Source organism: Sminthopsis crassicaudata, chromosome 4 (genome assembly GCF_048593235.1).
Source record: "Sminthopsis crassicaudata isolate SCR6 chromosome 4, ASM4859323v1, whole genome shotgun sequence".
Taxonomy (NCBI): Eukaryota; Metazoa; Chordata; class Mammalia; order Dasyuromorphia; family Dasyuridae; genus Sminthopsis; species Sminthopsis crassicaudata.
Window position 1 is genome coordinate 474,729,296 of NC_133620.1, and position 23,362 is coordinate 474,752,657.

The following is a 23,362-nucleotide window of genomic DNA, read 5'->3' on the forward strand; positions in this document are numbered from 1 at the left end:
CACAAAGAATACAAAATGGCCCCGTCACTATGTCTTCCCTCCCCTTCAGATTCAAGAAGCGACACCATTAGAAGTCACAGAGGAGGAGAAGCATAATTGGACTGTGATCTGCACTGAGGAGATAACAGATAGATAATAATTATTTTTTAAAACTCCTTTCATCTTCCTCCTTAATTGTACCCAAACAAACGACTCCCGGGAAGGGATGAAAAGCAAGATGGTAGATTGACATGCATTTGTGTGAGCACCTGTATCAACAGGGGGCCTTAAACATAATTTGTGTGAACCTTTGGTGATTTCGTTTTTTGTGCAATAAACACGATTTCTTTTCTAACGCCTCCAGATCTAGTCAATAGCTCTCAGGCTGACCTGTCTGTTAACATTACATGCTGAGATTTACCTCGGACCGGACACGCTGTCACACATGCCCAGATTGCCGTCTTTCATTATTCAGGACACCAAAATACAACATCTCTCACTCCAGGGGGTCACAAAAAGTGGATTCTAGACATGGGAGGCCTCCCACCGAGAGGCAGCCGGGCTTGGAGAATGAGTGAGTGCATCTCGCGCACAACAGCAGGAAAGCGTGTTGGGCTCCAGGAATTAAGCAGCATCTTAGAACTAGCCAGGGGCACCGTTAGATCACTGCCCTCTACCACCCACAAACACTTAAAGACAAATGTGGGCAAACAGTTGTAGCTTCTCCCAAGACACTTGTGCCCGACAGATCTTCCATTTCTTAGCTCCAGAGTTTGTTTTGATTTGATTTTTATGGAGCAAAGGTCTACAAAGAAATTTCCGTAAAATGAGAATGCATTTCATCAGAAGATCTGGTTCAGAGAGAGAGAGATTACATGCACACACAAACACACATACATATATATGTGTATATATACATATATGTGTATGTGTATATATATGTGTATATGTATATATAAATATTTGTGTATATGTGTGTATATATTTGTGTGTATGTGTATATATGTGTTTATATATATTTGTGTGTATATATATTTGTGTGTTTGTGTGTATGTGTGTATATACTTATGTATATATATGTGTGTGTGTGTACATGTGTGTATATATTTGTGTATATGTGTGTATATATTTGTGTGTATGTGTATATATGTGTTTATATATATTTGTGTATATGTGTGTATATACTTATGTGTATGTATATATGTGTATATATATGTGTGTATATGTGTGTATATATTTGTGTGTATATATATTTGTGTGTTTGTGTGTATGTGTGTATATACTTATGTATATATATATATGTGTGTGTGTGTACATGTGTGTATATATTTGTGTATATGTGTGTATATATTTGTGTGTATGTGTATATATGTGTTTATGTATATTTGTGTATATGTGTGTATATACTTGTGTGTATGTGTATATGTATATATATATATTTGTGTATATGTGTGTATATATTTGTGTGTATGTGTGTATATCTATATGTGTACGTGTATATGTATATATCTGTATATATGTGTATATGTAAACATGTGTTGCACATATGTAGTCATGTATGTACACATATGTAGATGTGTGTGCCTATGTATATGACACTCACATACACACCCATCTGTGTGAATCTCCATTCCGACACACCTTACACAGTCTTGGCAAATCACTTCACCTCTCTCAGTCTGCTTCGTCATCCATTAAATGGTCAGGTTGGATAGCCAACCTCTGAGATCCCTTAATCACACTCCTACGGATGTGCCTGAGCTTAGGTTTCCTAATTAATTAAAACAAGCTGATTGGACTGGCTGACCTCTGAATCACTTCTAACTCCAAATTTATTGTCTATGATTTTAACCTTGCAATCTTGCATCTTCTTCTGACTTCGAAGATAGAAAGGACTTGAAAGATCATTTAATCCAACTCCTTCCTTTGGCAGATGAGGAAGCTGAAGGGGAGAGAGCTGGAGTGACTTGCCCAGAATGACACAATGAACAAAAAATGAATTTGTACCCAAGATCCTTTTCTCTAGCTATCTCTCTCCATCTAATAGGCAGTTCCTGAGTAAATGGAAGATCGGGAATTTGCTCCCAGCCCCGCATCCTTCCCACAGTTCCAGCTGTCTCTTGTCTATCCACTTCTTCAAAACTGTTCCCAGATGGGACCATCTTCCATACACCATACCCCCGTTCAAGAGTCCAGAGTGGATCGATTTCCCATTAATCCCCCACAGAGATCAAATCCGAGCAATTCAGCTGAGAATTTCAGGTTTCCTGACAATTACCTCTCTCCAGCTCACTCTCACCAAGAACCCTAACAACTGAGGTCACATCCCAGCCAAGCCCAGGACCTTGGCCGGAAAGACAGCAGTGGATCTTAAATCATGGATTTAGCTGCTCTCCTTTGAATGCCTCTGGGATTTGTAGGAACTAGCTCAGAAGGGTCATAACAGTCTTTATGAGTTGTTCATTACTTTTTACTCCTGTTCCAAAGCACAAAAGGGGATTTAATTTTATTCAACATTTCTGATCTTGCACCCATCTGAAAGAAATGAAATTTCAATGTGGACAACAGGAGTGCTCAGGGAGTGAGAGGAAGGCTTTTCCCCATTCTTAATTATCTACAGGAAACCTGCCTCCATGAAAGTCTTCAGCCTTCCCCTTCTTGTAGTGGAGGGCATCGTGCCTCTATCTGCAGAGGCGTTCTCTCCAATGTACCTAAATTACAGGGTCACTGTAGTGAGAGAGAAAGGAGTCTCAGAATATCAGACATCAAAAGAATTACCCTCAAATTGTCCCCAAAAAGGGAACACTTAGAATCTGCCTGAGAGGACAAAAGATACACGACTGAAATCACTCAATTCTACCTCTAACCTACCCTTCAGAACTGTATTCAATTCTGTTAGAGGCTTTTTAGTTTTGAAAGGTTAAGGAAAAATGAACCAAAAAAGATAATGGGTCCTTTAGTATACTCCCAACTAATGCCTTACATTTTGGCCCAAAGTCACTCCTCTGTGCACTCGGGTGGTAAAACTGATACAGGATGCTCTGTTAGGCATTCAGAATCCTTCCCAATCTAGTCCCCTCTTACCTTTCCAGTTTTATTAAACCTCACTCCCCAACACTTGGATCCAAGTGGACGGATCTTGGGGAGTACAGGCTGAGCCCAGGTAGGTAAGAGTTAGCTTCCCAAATTCAAATCTGACCTCAGACAATTACTGCCTGTGTGATTCTGGGCAAGGCACTTAACCCTGTTTACCTCAGTTTCCTTATCTGTAAAATGAGCTGGAGAAGGAAATGACAATCCACTTTAATATCTTTGCCAAGAAAACCCTAAATGGGTGGTAAAAAGTCAGATATGATTGAAATGACTGAACAACATCAACAATAATAGCAACAGTAGAAGATGTACAAATAATAATATCATTCATATATATATATATATACATATTATATATCATTCTATCCAAGGTGCATGTCATTATCATCATCCCCATTTTACGATGAGAAAACCAAGAGAGAGAGAGGTTAGGTGACTTGCCCAGGATTTCACGGCTAATAAACATCTGAAGCTAGCTTTGAACTGATATCCATCAATCAATCAATATTTATTTATTTATTTATTCATATTTTTTGAGGCTGGGGTTAAGTGACTTGCCCAGGGTCACACAGCGAGGAAGTGTTAAGTGTCTGAGACCAGATTTGAACTTGGGTCCTCCTGAATTCAAGACTGGTGCTCTATCCACTACGCCACCTAGCTGCCCCTCAATAAATATTTATTAAGTACCTACTATATGCCAGGCACTGTGCTAAGAGTTTAAGATACAAAAAGAGTCAAAGGGCAATCCCTGCCCTCGTAGAACTTCCAATTTAATGGGGAGACAACAAGCAAACAAATATGCACAAAGCAAGCTCTTATGGGATAAATAGGAGATAAGAAAGGGAAGACACTGAGGGCTTTGAGAAAGCTTCTTGTAGAAAGGGGAATATTAATAGAGATTTAAAGGAAACCAGAGAGGTCAGTAGTTGGAGTGGAAGAAGGAGAGCATTTGAAGTATGGGGGACAGTCAGAGAAAGTCCCTGGAATCAAGATCTAGAATCCATTGCTCACGGAACAACCATTAGATCAGGGTCATTGGATCCAAGTGTTGGGGAGTGAGGTTTAATAAGACTGGAAAGGTAAGAGGGGGCTAGATTAGGAAGGATTCTGAATGCCTAACAGAACATCCTGTATTTGTTCCTACAGGCAATAGGGCCACTGGAGTTTACCAAGGGTGGGGAGGATGACATGGTCAGACCTGCACTTTAGGAAAATCACTTGGTGGCTAAAGAAGGATGGGCGTGGGATTGGGGAGAGATCTGAAGGAGGCAGACCTACCCAAAGGCTATTACAATAGTCCTGGTGTGAATTGTCCAGGGCCTGCACCAGAGTGAGGGCAGTGTCAGAAGAGAAAAGGAGGAGTTTTCGGAGGAGAAATCAATAAGCCGGGGCACCATATTGGATATGGGGAATCTAGAATGCCTCCTGTTTGTGAGCCTGAGGGACTGATAGGATGGTAATGCTCTCTGCAGTAATAAGGAAGGGGGCACAGGGGGAGGAAGCTGTGTTTAGAAGGAAAAATAATGAGTTAGTTTGAGACGGATTAGTTTAAGATGTCTTCCTGACGAGCCAGAACACGGCATCCACTGTGCTACTGAACTGCCTTATGTACATTGCTAGTCATCCGAGGAGCATATTGTGTCTCCAAACTGTGTCATTAACAGGGATGGGGAGGTTCTAAATTATCTCATGATTGGGGAAAAAAGCATTGTATCAATTGAATGAGAATAATTTTCTATCTGTATATTTTGAGTATCTGTAGCTTCATGTTAGGGAATACCTTCCATTGGTGAGTTTACTCCTATGGTCCTTATTTTGTGGATCGGACTTTCTAGGCTTCAGTATTATGTACTTGGGCTGGATATTTTCATCTTCCCCCCCCTCCTTCCCCTTTCATACTATTTTCATGTGTTATGTTCTTGAGGATAGGAAGTATCTTTCTTTTCACTTGTATTCCTATCTCCTGCACTTAGCAAAGTGCCTGGTCCTATGTAAGCATTTAATCAATCCTTCCTTCTTTCCTTCCTTTTCCTTCCTTCCTTCCTTCCTTCCTTCCTTCCTTCCTTCCTTCCTTCCTTCCTTCCTTCCTTCCTTCCTTCCTTCCTTCCTCCCTTCCTTCCTTCCTTCCTTCTTTCCTTCTTTCCCTCTATCCTTCCTTCCTTCTTTCTTTCCTTCCTTCCTTCCTTCCTTCCTTCCTTCCTTCCTTCCTTCCTTCCTTCCTTCCTTCCTTCCTTCCTTCTTTCTATCCTTCCTTCCTTCTTTCTTTCCTTCCTTTCTTCCTTCTTTCCTTCCCTCCCTTTTTCCCTCTCTCCCCTATTCCCATCCTCCCACCTTGCCTTCCTTCCTTTCCTCTCTCCCTCCTTTCTTCCTCCTACCTTCCTCCCTCCCTTCTTTCCTTCCCTTCTTCCTTTCTTTCTCTCTCCCTCCTTCCCTTTCTTCCTTCTTTCCTTCCTTCTTTCCTCTCTCCCTTCTTCTCTTCTTTCCTTCCTTCCTTCCTTCCCAAACCCATATCAATCAAAACACTTCATCTTAGATTCATTCACAATCACCTCTCCTTTGTTTATGTGACTGCATGCTTATCTTAGAGTCATAGAACTGTTGATTTTGAGTTAGAAGGAAACAAAGTCAAATCACCTCATTTTAAAGATGAAGAAATGGGCTAAAAAATACTATGTCCTTTTAGCCAGAATTAACTTTATAGCAAGATTGAGAAACTCACATTTGATTAACAAAAATAGCATCTTATCTACAGACTCTAAAATCTTTTTAAAAAATTCTCAGTTTTACAATCTCTCCTTAGTAAGTTCTCTCTTCCCTAGATCAATCCATTTTGTTCTCCATTTTGCTGATTTGGATGCATGATTATCTTGGAAGCATTTTCTTTCCAGGGCAAAATAAGCACATAGGGATTCTCAGTGACTTGATGAACCCTGTCAAAGTTGCTGTTTTAAGGCATCCCTGCCCCCCTCCTCCCTTTGAGAAATTCTTTAGCTGCAAGTTTTACATTATTAATGCCCCAGAAGAGCCCAATGGCTGCACTGCACCACTGACTTCCAACAAACAACATGGTCAACTCAAGAGAAAAAAAAAAGCACATATGAGTTTCAGACAACAAAAAATAACTTTGATGATTACGAGAACACTTTGTTTTAAAAATCCGAATATTCCATGTCTCTATTAAATTCCCACTGGAGAATAAAATACAGGACTCCAGAATCTTCGTCAAGAAAACTCCAAATGGGGTCACAAAGAGTTGGACACGACTGAATGGCTGAACAACAACAAACATTAAATATCCATTATTTCTATTTTCAACACACTTTCTTTTCCTATTTCGTTCCGAATTCATCAGACATGCTCGTGACATAGTAGTGGGGGAAAAGAGCTTCATTTGACAGCAGTATGCTTACTAATTCAGAAGAGTTTAAGCTAAAAACAAAAAGCCTACTAAATGTGAAATTAAAAAAGGAAAAGGCTAGATGAGCATCATTAAAGAGATGCTTTCAAATCATTCGAGAAATAGAATGACTTCAACTCAGTTCCCACTTAGATAAAATATTCAACACAAAATGAGGAGTGAGATATTAATGCAGGAAAAAATTTTTCTAGACAGAATCATAAATCCTTTTCAAGTATATATTTTTGGAACATACATTGATAGCCTCAATATAATTGTATTGATTAAGTCTAGAAAAGACATTTTTCAGTCTAATATATTCATCCTTTTTTTCTTTTTTTTTTTAATTTAGGACAACCCAATTCCCCACTGCCATGAGATATATAATGGATTGACTTTAAAATCCCACTGGATATTTTATGCAAACATTCCTCAATTTCAAATTCTTGTTGAAACCATTTATACCGAAACATGACAAAGGGCACTGCAGTGTTTCGGTATAAATGGTTTCAACGACAATTTATTTAATCAATGTGTCACTAAATAAGAGGCAAGAAAATAAATGATGAAATGCCTGCAAACCCACCTCCCAGATTTCTTTTTTATGAATCAATACTCATGTTATCAAATCCATCACCCAGAGCCCAAAACATATGAACAAATACACATACACAAACACACACCCGCCTGCCCGGAGGAGTGGTATCCACCCTACAATAAACAGATACACTCTCATGAACACCTCCTACAATATAGAAGTCTGCTATGAAATGAAAATATTCATAATTTGTTGTTTTTGTAAGGATGTGAAAAAAATATAACACAATTGTTTTTTTTCTAAATAACAGATTGTTTTTTAGCTTCCTAATCAATGTCAAAAGACCAAGTCAGTGTAACAAAGAAGCACCTCCTTAGATCACTTTGTGATTTCCAATAGCACCCTTCGACCATCATTCTAAACCCAGGTATATTTCAATGCCATTCATGAAACCATCTATACCAAAGCACGACAAAGGACGTGGCAGAACTTCTGTGTCAATGATGGAAGAACTGGAGAAGTTCTGGAAAGGTATTGAAGGCTATCAAAAGAAAGGAAGATGGAGGTGAGAATGAAAGTATATTTGCCAAACATGTCAGTAGACGGGCTAAACATTGGGGAGTGGGACGGATGGCTGGAAATCCCACTCTCCAGATTTCTGTAGGGTGAACTGCTGAGCTCTAATTACCAATACTGTTATCTCTGACACAAATGCACATGCAGACACATACAGATAAACACGTACAAACACACAAAGTACATCTGGAGGGACAGCTGACATCCCAGAACAAACAAATGCTCTTCAAACCAATGAATGGAAGCATGTTCAATAAATATTTTTGATTGTTTATCTGAATAACTTCCAAAAGAGAAAACATTAGGTACAGCCAAAATAACAAAGATCTTTTTGGAAATGAAAGCAAGATCTAAAGATAGAAGCATCAAGCGGAAACACGGATCATAATTATATGGAAAACAGGCTGCATTGTATAAATAAAGAAATCATGAAAGGAGTTTAGGACAAACGCCTGGCAAGACAACTACTATCTTGTAGCCAAGACTGTACCTGCCAGCTCTAAATAAGCTTGTTAAGATGATTTGAAAAGATGAATAGGGATATGTGTGTATATATATATGTATACATACATATATATGTATGTAGCTATATACATATATATGTGTATAGATGTACATACATGTATGTGCATATATTTTCATATACACACATGTATATACATACATACATATATATGTATATATGTATGTGTGTGTGTGTATGTATATATATGTTTTCTGGAGCAATAATGTAGATTTCCTCTGGAGAAGGAATTTTTAAAATTGATCCTTGACTTTCAGAGTTGAAATTGCTTTTTTCTTCAGGAGAAAGATCAGAACGTTCTAAGACAGGACTTCCTCCTTTCTCTGCGTCCTTCTAGCTCACTTGAAAGGCTAGGATCACGGAAAGTGTACTTCAAAAGGTGAGATTTCTCAGAAATGGAATGTAATAGGATTGGGGAAATATTGTCTGCAAAGAAAATCAATTGCTTTTAAGCTTTCACTAGCCTTCTAGCGGGTCTTCACTCAACTTACTATCAGGAGCTAGGATTCAATATTCATCTCCGTGCCATGTTTGTTTGGAAATAGTTTGGGGTACCCAAGCAATCCCCATATTTTACCCTATAAAGTGACCCGTCATCGATTTCAGAATTCACTTGTTTTTTCCTCTCATGATGGAAAAGAATTGATCTTGTTCATGGTAAAGGACAAAAAAGAAAATGGAATCCCACTAAGATCCGATGTGGGAGGAAGGTCTTCTTAGGGAAGAGGATTTGATAAAGATGATGATGGTCAAGTTTGGTCACTTCCAAAGCACTTTAAGAGAATAAAGCGTTTTCCAAGTAACTTGCCCTTGTTGAAGATTGCCCCTTGCCCCTTCTCCTCCCCTTGGGCAAGAACTGGAGTGAGCTAGGGGCCCAGGGCTTACCTTGGAAGAAGCTCTGAGTCCGCAGGTAGCTGACAGTAAGCCGGAGAATGGACAATTTATCCAAGCTGGAGATGACCTCATTGGGAAAGGGCAGCAGGCTAGCCAGACACTCCAGCTCAGAGTTCAGCCTCTCCCGGTGCCGCTTGGAGGGGTTTGCCTTGACACCTTCTGAGGGAGGCAACTTGGCCCTGCAGTTGGGGGGTGGGAGGGGCAAAGGCAGACATGTTACAATGGTAGGCCTTCCCCCTCCTGCTCCCAACCACTGCTGGTCCTCAGGAAACAAGGGGAGAGGAGGACCCGCTATTTGTTAGTGGCCTTCTAGCCACACACCTCCAAGCTTTCTTTAAATCAGTGGCCTCAGAACCCCTGATTCATGAGCAGGCTACGCACGTTTATTTTGGCAGGATCTTTGGATCCTGGCTCTTGGGATTCAAAGTAAGGATATGAAGAGAGTTCTCCCCTTGAGGGAAATGGGCGCTTTTCAGGGGGTTCCAATTCCATTCAAACAGCCTTTACCTGGGTGCTGCCTGCCAGACTGGACTCCATCCCTTTCCTAAATCCAAGACCTTCAAGAAGGCCCAGGGAGGAGCCACCCTCCGGTCCCACCATCTTTTCACCTTTGGTCCTGTTCTGAGACTTCCCCCCACCTCAGCTTCAGAGTAAAGACCGCAAAGGCTCCATGCCCCCCTCGGAAGTCTGCGGACAGCTCCTTCTGCACCTGTGTGGGCAAGGGCCAGATCCTGTAGCCTCCTACACAACGCAGGCTCAGAAGAAGATTCCTCTGACCGCTCCACAATCCAGTAACAACAAAGACTCAAACTGGGATTCCCCGCTCTGGGTTGGAGGCCCTAGATGGACAGTTCTGGGCTCATTCTCAACGGGCAGACCATGATACGGAGGGAAGAAGAGGAAACAGTCTTTCGGAAATGGAGTCTTTTTTGGGGGAAATCCAAATCTGAGTCCTTTTGGAAGGGGAGTGGCAGTCTCGGCCTTCTGCTCGGGACCGAGAAGCAGCCGCTGGCCCTGCTCCCCCTGTCTTGGGGTTGGACATAAAGCTCCGTGGCTGCACAGCCAGGCCAGACAGCAATGGGGGAAGAGGAGCGGGGACGGAACCAGTGGGAAATTGGCCCCTTGCTCCTCAGCAGAATGGAAAGTATAGGGATGTTTGTGTCCCAAGAAATAGTCTGGGGAAGCTGAAGGAGGTGGGAGGGGCGGAGTGCCCAGAATACTGGGATGGCCAGTGTGCCCAGAGAGCTGGAAACCCAGGCTAGGGGTTGCAATTCCAGCTCTTCTCCCCCCAGCTCAAGTGATCTCGGGATATCCTCTAGTTTTCAGCTTCCTCTCGTGGGCACTGAGGCTAGTCTTGACCCTGGTGATGGGGCTGCTGCCTTTGAACCTCTAATCCTCGGGGCCTGACAGAGAGGAAGGGACACGTGGTGCTTCCTCTAGTGAACCCTGGGGGGGCAGCCTTCTCCCCCAACTCCCTCTCCTCCTCAGGAGCAGACAGCAAGCTCCCTGAGGCAAGCAGGGGCAGGCTCTCCGACGGAGACTCCCGCAAGCCCTCCCCTCCCCCCACGCTGCCTGAGGCCTGGAGGCTGGAAGAGAGGGGGGGGGGGGCTTGTTTGAACCAACAGTGAAATCCAAAGCGGGGAGCATCTTCCAAAGCCCCTCAGAGATCATGGAAGCGCCAGAATTTGAACCCAGCTCCTGACTCCAAAGGGAAAACCGACGTTCACTAGTCCGTCCCTCCTCTTTTTACTGATGGAGAAACCGAGGTTCGCCAAGGTGCCCAAAGCCCCAGCGCTGGCTCTGCGGCCGCCGCGTACTCTGACGGGGCCTTTGAGGGGAGCTACGTCTCGGCCGTGGCTGAGGAGGGGGAGGCGCCTCCCCCTCCCCCGAGTCGCTCAAGCCCCTAACCCCTTCCCATGAAGCCGCAGCCCTGGAGCCCCTGAAGTCCCGAGAAACTTCTTCTGGGGCTGGGCAGGCCCGGGAGCCAGAGCCCCAACCCAGCGGGCCAGGGAGCCGCCGAGGCGCATGCCAAGCGGACTCCCGACTCGGGCGAAGAGCCGGGCCGCCGGCTGCCACCTCTCAGCGCGCCGGGAGAACGAAGGGGCAACTCGGGGAGGGCGCAGAAAGCCTGCGCTCCCATCCTTCCGGTTAGAGCGGCCGAAGGGGGCGCGGCAGAGAGGGACCTGTCCAAGGTCTCACAGCCGGCAAGAAGAAGGATGGGAGAGGGGAGCCGCGGGGCAGGACAAAGCCCGCCTCCGCCTCGCCGACCCGGCTTTCCGTTCCTGACCCCTTGGGGCTTCCCGGGAGAGGCCCACGCCCGGACCCCCCCCCCGGGACTTAGAGGATACCCCGCGCTCCCGGGGGTCCCAGCTCCCCAGCCCGCCCCTCACCCCCCGCATGGGCGGCTCTGCGAGCCCGTGGCCCGGCAGCCTGGCACTCACGTCCGGGGCACGGGCTTCCTCCGTCGGCGGCCGGCGTACATGGTACCGTGGGCACGGGCTCGCGCTCAGGGCGCTGTGGGCTTTGGGGGGCCCGGTCAGGCTCGGCGCGGGACTGGGGGCGGGACCAGCGGGGCCTCCCTCCCCCCTGGCCGCCTCGCTCCTCCCGCCTCCGCCGGGCTGAAGGCGGGTGCGGGTGCGGGAACCTCGGGCGGCTCAGGCGGTGCGGGGCCCGCTTGGGCTGAAGGCGGAGACCGCGCGAACGTCCGCGGGACTCGGGCCGGTGCGGGAGCCTCGGCTGGGCTCCGACTGGGCGCGGGGCGGAGACGCTGCGGCGGCGGAGGAGCCGGCCCTGCCCTCCCCAGCCCGTCCCCTCCCCGGCCCGGCCCGTCACCCCGCCTCGCCAAGATCCGGGAGCGCAGGGCCCCTCGGCCGGCCCGGCGCCCCCTCCCCCGCAGCCCCAGCCTCCGGGCTCCCGCGCCTCCTCGGAGGGCACCCGCTGCCGCCTCTGCTCCTGGGGGCCCCGGGTCCCAGGGGCGCATCCCGGGGCGGTCAGGGACATCCCCATCCCGTGAGGGGAAGTTCTGCAGGTCGGGGCGCCCCCGGCGCTTTGTCTAGGTCCCTTTAAAAAGGGGTCGGGGCCCCAGGAAGGGAAGAGGTCAAGGAGCCCCGTCCTCCCTCTCTCCCTCTCCTAAAGAGTCACCGCAAGGCACGGGCCGCCGGAGCGGGATTTGGGGGCGGCGGGGGGGGGGGGTGCGGGGGGGCTCTCTCTCCGAGGCACGAGTCAGCGTCTGCGGCTCCGGGCGCCACTCAATGCGTGGGCCCCACGAGCAAAGTCCAGACGCGGCCCTCGGGCCTCGAGCTCGAGCCGGAGCTGTCAACAGACAGAAGGGAAGCGTGGGGGGAGAGGCCCGGGAGGCTCACCGGGCTTCCTGCCGCAGGCTGCACCGGGTGCGAGCGAAGGAGGCCGGAGCCCCTCACCGGGGAGCCAGAAGGAGCGCCCAGCGGCCGGGGACGCAGCCCCAGCGCGTCTGCCTCGGGCCTGCCTGGCGGCGATGACTCCTGCCCGGCCCCTCGGCGCGGCCGTTTGGCGGACCCGGGTGGCCGGCGTCCCGGTTCCCTGCGCACACTGGGCGTCCCAGCAGCTGGAGGAGAGGCGGCTGGAGCCATCTCTCGAAGGCCACTTCTCCAGGCCCTCTGCCGCAGAATTGGGGGAGCAGCGTGGCAAAGCAGGCGGGGGGCTGTTCAATTTCGGGCTCTCAGCTTTTGTCCAGCACGGGGGCAGGAGCCAGATCAGCTGGGCGCCCCAAACTTGGCTCTTAATCCTCGCAGAGGGGGCTCAGGGGATCGGGGTTTCCCAGTGAATCCCCGGCTCCTCCTAAAATCTGAGTCCCCCTTGAGCCCCCAGCTCCACAGTCACTCAGCTACCAAGGCTTGCCGCTTTTAAGTCCACAAAGAGTCACAGTCTAGAACTGGAAAGGCTTGCAACGAGGAGCGACTGACACTCAGAAGCAGCCGTGACTTCCCAAATCAGGAAGAGCCCCTGACTCCAGCACTCATATTCGTCCCCACCATCACCCACATCCATCACGGTGAACACATAGTAGGTGCTTACTCCAAGTTTATTGATTGAATGAGCAATTCCGTTTTCTTCCCCACCATCACTCCCATCCATCACGGTCAACACATAGTAGGTGCTTACTCCAAGTTTATTGATTGAATGAGCAATTCTGTTCTCTTCCCCACCATCACTCCCATCCATCACGGTCAACACATAGTAGGTGCTTACTCCAAGTTTATTGATTGAATGAGCAATTCCGTTCTCTTCCCCACCATCACTCCCATCCATCACGGTCAACACATAGTAGGTGCTTACTCCAAGTTTATTGATTGAATGAGCAATTCTGTTCTCTTCCCCACCATCACTCCCATCCATCACGGTCAACACATAGTAGGTGCTTACTCCAAGTTTATTGATTGAATGAGCAATTCCGTTCTCTTCCCCACCATCACTCCCATCCATCACGGTCAACACATAGTAGGTGCTTACTCCAAGTTTATTGATTGAATGAGGAACTCTGTTCTCTCCATTCACAGGCTCTCCATCAACTCTTAGCTTTGTAGAATTGGATCCCTGGACTCCATTTCCCCTGTCCCTGCCAGACCCTCCACATGGCTGCTAGACTCACCCAGGAACTCCATTCCTCACAATCAGAATGCCCCTTAACCTCTGGCAGAAATTACTCTTTTAAACTCCTTCGTGCTTGGCTCTAGCCTACCTCTGCAGATTTATTTCTTGCCCCCATCCCATGCAAACTTTGAACCCTGCCCCTAGGCAGGGCTCCAACAGGTGAGCTTTACACTGGGTCACTTCCTGTCCATCTCCATCCCAGCCCACCACACGGGCATCTATCTCCCTGCGGCCAACACAACTTCCCAGCTTCCTTTTATGCGTTGTCTTCTCCCATTGGAAAATAAGTTCCTTGTGAATTGGTCCAGTTCCGGAGAGCAATTTGGAACCATATCATAAAGCCATCCAGATCCTTTGATCCAGCAATACCACTGCTAAGTCTATCCCCCAAGCCATCCCTCCAATAGAGAAAAGAGCCTTGTGTACAAAAATATTTATAGCAACTCTACCTGTGGTGACTAAGATCTGGAAATCAAAGGGATATGTTCATCAACTGGGGAGCAGCTAAGCAAGCCGTAACATATGACTCTAATGAAATATCATTGTGCTATAAGAAAAGACAAACAGGATAATGAAAGAAAAACCTAAAATATATAGTGAAATGAACAAAACCAGGAGAATGATGGAGACAGTAACAATATTGTTCAATAAAGAACTGGGAATGATTCTTTTTAAAATCATAGCTTCCTATTTTCAAAATCTATAGTTTTCAGCCTTTACCCTTGCAAAACCTTGGGTTCCAATGTTTTCTTCTTCTCTTCCCTCTACCCTTTCTCCCTAATCCAATATATGTTAAACATGTGCAATTTTTCTACATATATTGCCCTAGTTATTGTGCTGCACAAGAAAAATCAGACCAAAAAGAAAAAAAGAAAACAAAAAGCAAGGAAATAATAGGATGAAAAATGCTGTCCATTCCCAGAGAAAGAAGCCATGGTGTCTGAATACAGTTTTACTTCATTTTTCTTGAGATTTTTTTGTCTATGTTTTCTTTTATTACAAGATTACCGTGGAGATTTTTGGCATGACTATTCACATATAACCAATATTAATGTGCTTGCATTCTCAGTGTTCTGGGGGTGAGGGAGGAAAGCAGATAATTGAGCTTTAGAAGCTTTAGAAAGGAATGTTAAAAATCTGTTTTTACACATAGAGAGAAATAAAATGCTATTTTAAAATAAACTTTTGAGAGTTCCAAACTCTATCTCTTCCTCTTTCCTTGGCCCCCTCCACTTTGAGACAGCCAGCAATCTGATATGGTATGCACTCATGTAAAACATTTCCATATTAGTCATTTCCTCACAAACTTTTGCTTTGACTTATAAAGATCGGGGTCCTAATAGAGGAGAGTTTCAGAAAAAATGATAGGTAAATAGTATTGATGGCTTGCATTTCTTCCCTTGAGAATAGCCCTTTTTATTCATTTTTCCAAATTATCCCCTCCCTCCCTCCACTCCCTCCCCCTGATGACAGGCAATCCCATACATTTTACGTGTTACAATATAACCTAGATACAATATATGTGTATAAATACCATTTTCTTGTTGCACATTAATTACTAGCTTCCGAAGGTATAAGTAACCTGGGTCCCTTCATATCTTTTGACTAAATATCAATAGAAACTCTTTTTGTGGTGGCAAGAATAAGAAAGTAAGGGGGAGGTCGGTGTCCATCTGTTGGGGAATGGTTGAACATACTTGGTGTATGGCTGTGATGGAATACTAGTGGGCTGTAAGAAATGAGCCAGGGGATGATTTCAGATAAATTATTAAATATTCTCTAATCTCTATCCTGTCTCAGTTTCTCCAGCATTAAAAGAGAAACCTGAGGGGCAGCCAGATGGTGCAGTGGATAGAGCACCAGCCCTGAAGTCAGGAGGACCTGAGTTCAAATCTGATCTCAGACACTTAACACTTCCTGGCTGTGTGACCCTGGACAAGTCACTTAACCCCAATTGCCTCAGGGGGGAAAAAAAACCTGAGAAAGCTTATATGAACAGAACCAAGAGAAACATTGCACAGCTTTTTAAACTGTTAGTCTCAATCCCAGATGGAGTCCTTTGACCGAATGTGTGGGGATGTCATGAAATTATGATTATTATCAGTAAATATTTGAATGACACACCTATTTTATATACCCATATACCCAGGATCACGTAAAAATTTCTCAGGCAAAAAGGAATTGTGAGTGAAAAAAGCTTAAGAAGCCCTCACTTATATAATTACAACAACACTGGAACAAATCTGAAAGATTTAAGATCTCTGTTCAACACCAAGAGGTACCAACCTCCTGACAGAGAAGGGATGGACTCAATACACAGAATGAGGCATACCATTGTAGACATGGCCAAAATGAAAATTGATTTGATTCTGTTTACCCAGTTACTAACACAATACTTGAGGTGCTTAATAAATGCTTGGTTTTTGACCTAAATTAGGTGGGTAGTAGTTAAAGAACCGGTGGTCTTCTGAGGAGACACTATCCCATCCGGGAGCAGAGCAGTAGATGGCTCCTTGACTTGTCTTTCTTTGGGTACTTTCTTCAGCTTGTCTTTAATTTGTACTTTCCACAGCTGAGAACCAGGAGACCTCCCTAGTTGCAGGTCAGAGTGGGCCCCCTTTTTTCCAAAAGATAAGGATTATTTACAAATATTGATGTGTCTGTGTCTGTATCTGAGTCCTAGAGTAATATAGTTAAGAACTGCACTCATTTAGAGATATTATTTTGGATGAATTGATAGGATTGCTCCGAGCCCGAAATTCTCCCAGAGATGAATTCTCTTCCTCCTTCTTCTTGCTCAGAACTGTTCCTTCCATGTGGCCCATTCTGCTAAGTAATGCACGGCTTGCTGCCCTGAGTTCCCTGAAAGGAAGAAGAAGGGGAGAGGGGTCCGATGCAGAATTCCTCCTGTGAGGAAGCCGTAGCTTTACTAAGTGTAGCAGGACCGTGGAGAAGGACTAGAGAAGGGGGGTGGGCCAGCCCCACAGTGAGGACCATTTCTGCCAGCAGCAGTCACCTCCAGACTACACTGGGACTACACTCAAAGACTCACAGCTTGGTAAGAGCTGCCAGAACTTGTCCTCCACTGGCTGGGCTTTCCAGGCCAAGGTCATCACTACAGCACTCTGCTGAGGCATCGCAGGGTTTGGGGATCAAAAGAGATTACTCAGTAAAAATGCAAAGGGGAGCAAAGTTGTTGGCTTTCCCTACCCACGGGGTGTGACGTTCGGCTGGGAGCAGGGTTCAGGGCATACGGTGCCAACTTCTCTGAAAGGAGCTAGGCTGGTTATTTTATTGCCAGAAAAAGCTTTCTCATGCAGGCCCAGAGGCTGCTGGGGCTTGAGGTTCTATTTGTGATTTTAGATTAGGGTCATTTCCAACAGCATGGCAAAGGGATAAACTGTCAGTACGGGAACAGCAACAGGCCAGGCAGGTCCTCCTGAAACAAGAGTGCATCCCTAACCTGTATGTGCCAAAATGTTTGTGGCAGCCCTTTTCCTAGTGGCTAGAAGCTGGAAACTGAGCAGATGCCCATCAGTTGGAGAATGGCTGAATAAGTTATGGTATATGAATGCTATGGAATATTATTGTTCTGTAAGAAATCAGCAGCAGGATGAATACAGAGTCTTGGAGAGACTGACATCAACTGATGCTGAGTGAAATGAGCAGAACCAGGAGATCACTATATACTTCAACAACAATACTATATGAGGATCAATTCTGATGGGCGTGACTCTCTTCCACAATGAGAGGATCCAATTCAGTTCCAATTGATCACTGATGAACAGAACCAGCTACACCCAGCAAAAGAACACTGGGAAATGAATGAGGACTGCCTGCATTTTTGTTTTTCTTCCCAGGTTTTTTTTTTATTTTCTTTCTAAATCTGATTTTTTTATGCAACAAGAGAACTATATAAATATGTACACATATATTATATTTAAGATATTCTTTAACATGTTTAACATGTACAGGACTACCTGCCCTCTAGGGGAGGGGATGGAGGGAAGGAAGGGAAAAGTTGGACTAGAAGTGATTGCAAGGGTCAGTGTTGAAAAATGATCCATATATGTGTTCTGTAATAAAAAGCTATTAAAAAAAAGAGTGAGTCCCTAGAAAATGGCTGCACTTAAAATGCACCTCAATTAAAACCTTTCTCCACTAAAGCTTCCTTCCATTAGATTTGTTCCCAACTGGTACATCACCTCTTCACAGATAGATTGTTAGCTTCTTGGGAGCAGGGACCATGTCTTTGCCTTTGCTTTTCCCCCAGCTCTTCCCAAAGTTCTTGGTACAGAATAAATGCTTGTTGGCTAATAAAGGCATCTGTGGTGAACAGTACAGAGTATGGACCACCTTACCTTGTCAGGTATTGAAGAGGTTGTCATGGAGACCTTCCAGTTCCTACCAGAACTTCCCCCCAAATAACCACACAATATCCACAGACAGAAATCACAAAGCCTAAGCAAATCAAAGAGTGAGTAACACCATAATACAGAATGTGTATACATGAAAGGTTAGGAGAGATCTAAGCAATAGAATAGAGCACTGAGAAAGGCAACCAAACACCTGAGCACTTTTTTCCCTGTGAATTCGATGGTGTGGCCTTTTATTGAAGGCCAATGCTATGTTCAGGAGGATGACCTTAGTTAGCACTTGGGACCAGGGGTCAGAGGACCTACGTTCCAGTCTCACTTCTGATCTTGAACAAATGACTTCACCTCATTAGGTTCAGTTTCCTTATTTGTAAAATAAAAAAAAATAATGCTTATTGTTTATTTAGTGATTGGAGGAAACCACAAGGTCATTGCAACTTCAAATCAATGTACAACTCAATGATCCAGTCTTTTCACTCCTTCCTGTTTCCTCACTCAGATAGCTGCCATTACTGTCACCTGGGAACCATTTTCTTTATTTCTTAAAACTTTTAAAATTATATTTCGTTGAATATTTTACAACTACATCTAAAAAGTATCAATTTTTTTAAATTTTGGTTTTCAAAATTCTCTTTGCCTTTTGTCTTTCTCTCCTTCCTGAAAAGGCAAGCAATGTGATTTGGATCATACATGTGAGGTCATGCAAAACATGCTTCTGTGTTAGCAATGTTGCAAAAGAAGACATGAGCAAAATTTTTGAAAGATCATATTTTTTTAAAAATATGGTTAAATCTATATTCAGAGTTCAACAAATCTCTTTGGAGATGAATAGCATTTTTTATTATGAATCCTTTGGAATTTTCCTGGATAATTGTATCAGAGCATCTAAGTCTCTCCTAGTTGATCATCCTTTCAAGATTACATTATCATGAACCATGTTCTGCTTACTTCACTTAGCATGGAGTCATGTCTTACCAGGTTTTTCTGAAATAATTTTGTTCATCATTTTTTTTTGCTTATGTATTGGGGTTAAGTGAGTTGCCCAGGGTCACACAGGTATTAAATGTCTGAGGTCAGATTTGAACTCAGGATTGTTCATTGTTTTTATACCACAATTGTATTCCTCTCCCTTCCCTCCTCGCCCCATCCTTCCTCCAAAGTTTGTTGTGATTCTGGCCACTGCCTTGTTTCATCCACTCTCCATTTTATTATCTCCCCTCTCACCCCCTTTATTTTCTACTTCCCTATTTGTGTGTGAGTGGGAGTTCTCTTTTAAATCACCATTTTCCACTCCAATATAAAAATCTCTTCCTTGCATTTCTCTTTTATGTGAGGTAATTTCCCTCATTCTTCTCCTTTTCTTCTTCTCCTGAGACATCCCTCTTCTTTCTGAAATCATCTCAACATGATCATCTCACTCTCATGCCCTCTTCCTATATAGAATCTTGCCAATTACTCTCACAATAAAGCTATTAAATGAAACAGATATCATTTCCCCATATACAAAAGTAAAAAATTTTAAACTTTTTGAGTTCTTTATGATTTTTTAATGTTTATTTTTTCAATTTTTTGTGTCTTATATGACGTCTTTATCAAAGAAGCTTATTGTACAATTTTGACGTTACTTCATTGTCCATAGTATTTTTTTTAGCAAAATGTAGTTTCCCTGATTATCTTTTTCAATTGGGTCTATTTTTTCTTTGTTTTGTCTGAGATTGTGACTACCTCTGTTTTTTTTATTTAGTGAAACTGAAGCACATAATAGATTTTGTTCTAAACTTTTATCTCCGTGTGTATCTTTCGGTTTCAAGTGTGTATTTTATAAATAACATTTTGTTAGATTCTGGCTTCTACTCCATTCTGTGAAAATCATTTTTGAGAGGCAAGTGGGGTTAAGTGACTTACTCAGAGTTATATACACAGAGATCACAGTGTTACGTATCTGAGACTAGATTTGAATTTAGGTCCTTCTGACTACAGGATTGGTGTTCTATCTACCACACCATCTAGTTTCCCTGAAAGTCATTTTTTTTTTTAATTCAGCTCTGGTCTTTTCATCAGGAATGGTTGACTCCGTGTTTGTTGCCTTATAACTCTGGGAGAAATGCCAGAAAAGCAGTCTACACACAGTGCTCATGGATCAGAGTGAGGGCTTTGATACTTTTAGTCACAAGAGCCTGTGGAAAATCAAGGTAAAATTCGGTCTTGCAGGGAAGTTCATCCATATCATAGACACGTTTCATGATGGCCTGCTTCTGAATAGTGGCTGGTGCTCTGGAGCTTTCCCAGGAACTAATGGAGTGAAGCAGAGCTCTGTGTTTGCACCTATACTGTGAGTATGATATTTTTAGTGATATTGTCAAATATTTTTAATAAGGATGAAAATGGCTTTGAGGTCAACTACCACCATGGCAGTAAATTATGTTATCTTGAAACAGCTACAAGCCAAGACTAATGTGGAAAAAGAATTGGTTCAGGACCAAAGAGAGTGACTCAATGAACACTCTGAGCCTCAGATGCACCAAAATATGATTGACCTTCTACCACTTGGGCTAATATTGGTCTGCCAATCAACACCCAAAAAAGAGGCTATCAACCAGCATCACACCCTCCATACATACAACTCTCAGTTATAGCAAATGGAGACATTTTTAATGGTGTGGATAAATTTATTTAATGTGGCAGTATACTTTCCAGGAATGTCCACACAGATGATGAAGTTGATGGGGGTCTCCAAAAGAAAATGCTGGGAAAAGGAGGCATTAGACTCCACACTAAACTGAAGGTCTACAGAACTGTTCATTATTGGATGTCTATAAAACCTGGACAGTCTACTAGCACCATACCAGAAAATTAAACTGTTTCCCTCTGAATTGCCTTAGGAAGATTCTGAAGATCACCTACCAAGAAAAGGTACCAGATACTGAGTCCTCTCTCAAGCTGAACTGCCAAGAATTCAAACTCAGCTGCAGAGAGTTCAACTTTAATGGGCTGCCATGTTGTTTGAGTGTTAAAATATGCATTTACCTAAAAGACTATTTTATGGAGAAGTTGAACAAGGCAGGCACTCACACAGAAGTCAGGAGTGACACAAGAATACTCTGAAGGTCTCTCTGAAGAACTTTAGGATTGATTGTGAGACATGGGAGGTGCTGGCACAAGACCAGGCAGCATGGTGTGGTCATATCAAGGAAGGCATTGTGCACTCTGAGCAAAAACAGAATCACAGGAGCACAAGGGAAATGAGATGCATGAAGCTAGAGACATCTCCATCCCAAATGTTCAAAAGTATTCTTTGTACCTGACTTGTGGCAGAGCTTTCTGGGCTCATATTAGATTGATTAGTCAAGTCAAACCCACTGTTTTTCAGCCCCAACATCATGAAGCCATTGGTTCTCTTTGAGGACAAAGGACAAACAACAAAAGTTAGCCATTGGAGGATGGAGCCGAATCCAGGTTTGCTGGGATTCAAGTCAAAGTAAGAGTCTAGCGTTCTTCCATGTTGACGCTGCTAATGGGGATGGGGAGAAGAAAAGGAAGATGATGGTCATTTTAAACTCCCCGGTATTTGGGGAGGCAGCTAGAGATTAATCCTGCTGCCAAGAGAGGGAGGAAAAATTCATCTTCATTTTTCTCCACTCCATAGTTAAAAAAAAAAAAAAAAAAAAAAAAAAAAACTATGTCAACTAGGACATAATTGAGTCCTAGGACCCAGGACTCAAGTTAATACAATTATTCTATATTGTGGGGTACTCAAAAACCTTTTTGATTTTAATGTGATAATGTTTTCTGTTGGGGAAAAATGACATTTTGATTTCAAACTATCTTCATTTCTAACAAACTTTAAGGACTGCTGCCCCACCAATGATGGATCTGTAAGTCAGGTATTCCCCATGACAATGATGTCATTTTCTCTTGTGTTTAGCTTCATCAAAGGCCACATTAAAAACAGAAACTTTTAATGGTAAAATTACAAAGGCTTGTGGTGGGGGGATGTTTTTGTGTGCAAATGGAACCAACAAGGTTTGTCATGTGTGTTGTTGGTTGTAGTAATGATGGTGTGGGTTGTTTTTGATTTTGGTTTTTGTTTTTATTTGGGGGGAAGGATGCTTTGGAAAGTTATGAGCCAAGGTGAAGATCACTAGTGAATGAGAATCCTTTGTAGATGATCCAAGACTTGGAGTGTTGGTGAAATCAGGGCATATAATAATTCGTGATTATCTCCAAGTGGGGCATTGCTGGTGGTCTTGGACTCTTTTCCACTTACCCACCCCAGGAATCTGATTGAGAACAGTGAGCCAGTTTCATTTAGGGGATCATTTATGGACTAATCACAATAGGAGGAGATTGACATAAAGCTCACCTGACCAGCATCCAAGAGACAGAAAGACCCTAAGTTTTTGTGAGAAAGAACACACAATCGGGCTCCAGAACTCCCCTTGATGTTTTCCATGCAGTTTCGCACAGAATGTTCTACTGTCTCAATTTGTACTACTTTCACATAAAGCCAGAGAATGCAAAGTTAGCCCATTAAGGAGATTTCTGTTGGGTTCACATGAGAACTAACTCATAAATGAGCACAAAGTAATTCACTATCTGGTAACACTGAGTCATGGGATTCAGATCCCCGGTCTGTCACTTGCTATCTATGTGACCTTAGATATGTATTTTGACTTTGCTGGGTCTCTGTTTCTTCCTCTGTAAAATTAGATTGGGCCGGAAGTTTCTAAGTTTCCTTCCAGCTCTAGAGATGCATTCTCTGATTTTGACCTCCTCAGGAGTGCCCTTGGAACTCTAAAATTCAAAATTCCCAAGTCAAATAGCCAGTAAGAAAACTGAACCAAGTTTTTGTTCTTCAAGATCAATAGACCCCATTAGAATGGAAATTCTTTAAGAAAAGAACCATGATATTTTTGTCTTTTTATCTCCTACTGCCCAGCACAATGCCGGGCAAATAGTAGTTGCCTAATAAATGCTGCTCGAATTGAAATGAAGAAAAATGTAGCCAAATTTTCCACTGCCCCTTGAGCATTCTATCCAGTGATAGGGAGGATTTGGCCAGGTGTTTTCCATTTTTACAATAGCTGAAATGACTTCATGATGACTGTTAGTCATCTAGGTACTATCTTGGCTGCTAAAAATCTTGATTTGGGGACTTTCCCCATGCCATGATGGCAGAACCAGAAGATATCCCCTGTGCAAACGATGGCTTTGTCCAATCACCTTCAACTGTTCATAGCATAGGTTTCCATGTTCTTTTCCCATGTGTGTTTATCTGCTTAACCCTGGAAGAGGAAATGCAAAGAACTGGGACAAGATCTCAGCTGAAAGAAGAATTCATTCGCTCGGGCAAAAGA

At 43.9% G+C, this 23,362-nt stretch overlaps 1 protein-coding gene across 1 annotated transcript in view; it reads right to left on the reverse strand.

Annotated features, from left to right (window-relative positions):
* The window catches only part of LOC141540411 (aryl hydrocarbon receptor-like), a 59,650-nt gene extending 47,948 nt beyond the window's left edge, over positions 1 to 11,702 (reverse strand). The window contains exons 1-2 of the mRNA XM_074264424.1: positions 11,442 to 11,702; positions 8,992 to 9,179 (exon numbers count right to left, since the gene is read on the reverse strand). Coding sequence (XP_074120525.1) covers positions 8,992 to 9,179; positions 11,442 to 11,482 — 229 coding nt within the window. The 5' untranslated portion in view covers positions 11,483 to 11,702. The remainder of the gene's footprint in view (positions 1 to 8,991; positions 9,180 to 11,441) is intronic.
* Between the last annotated feature and the right edge of the window lie 11,660 nt (positions 11,703 to 23,362).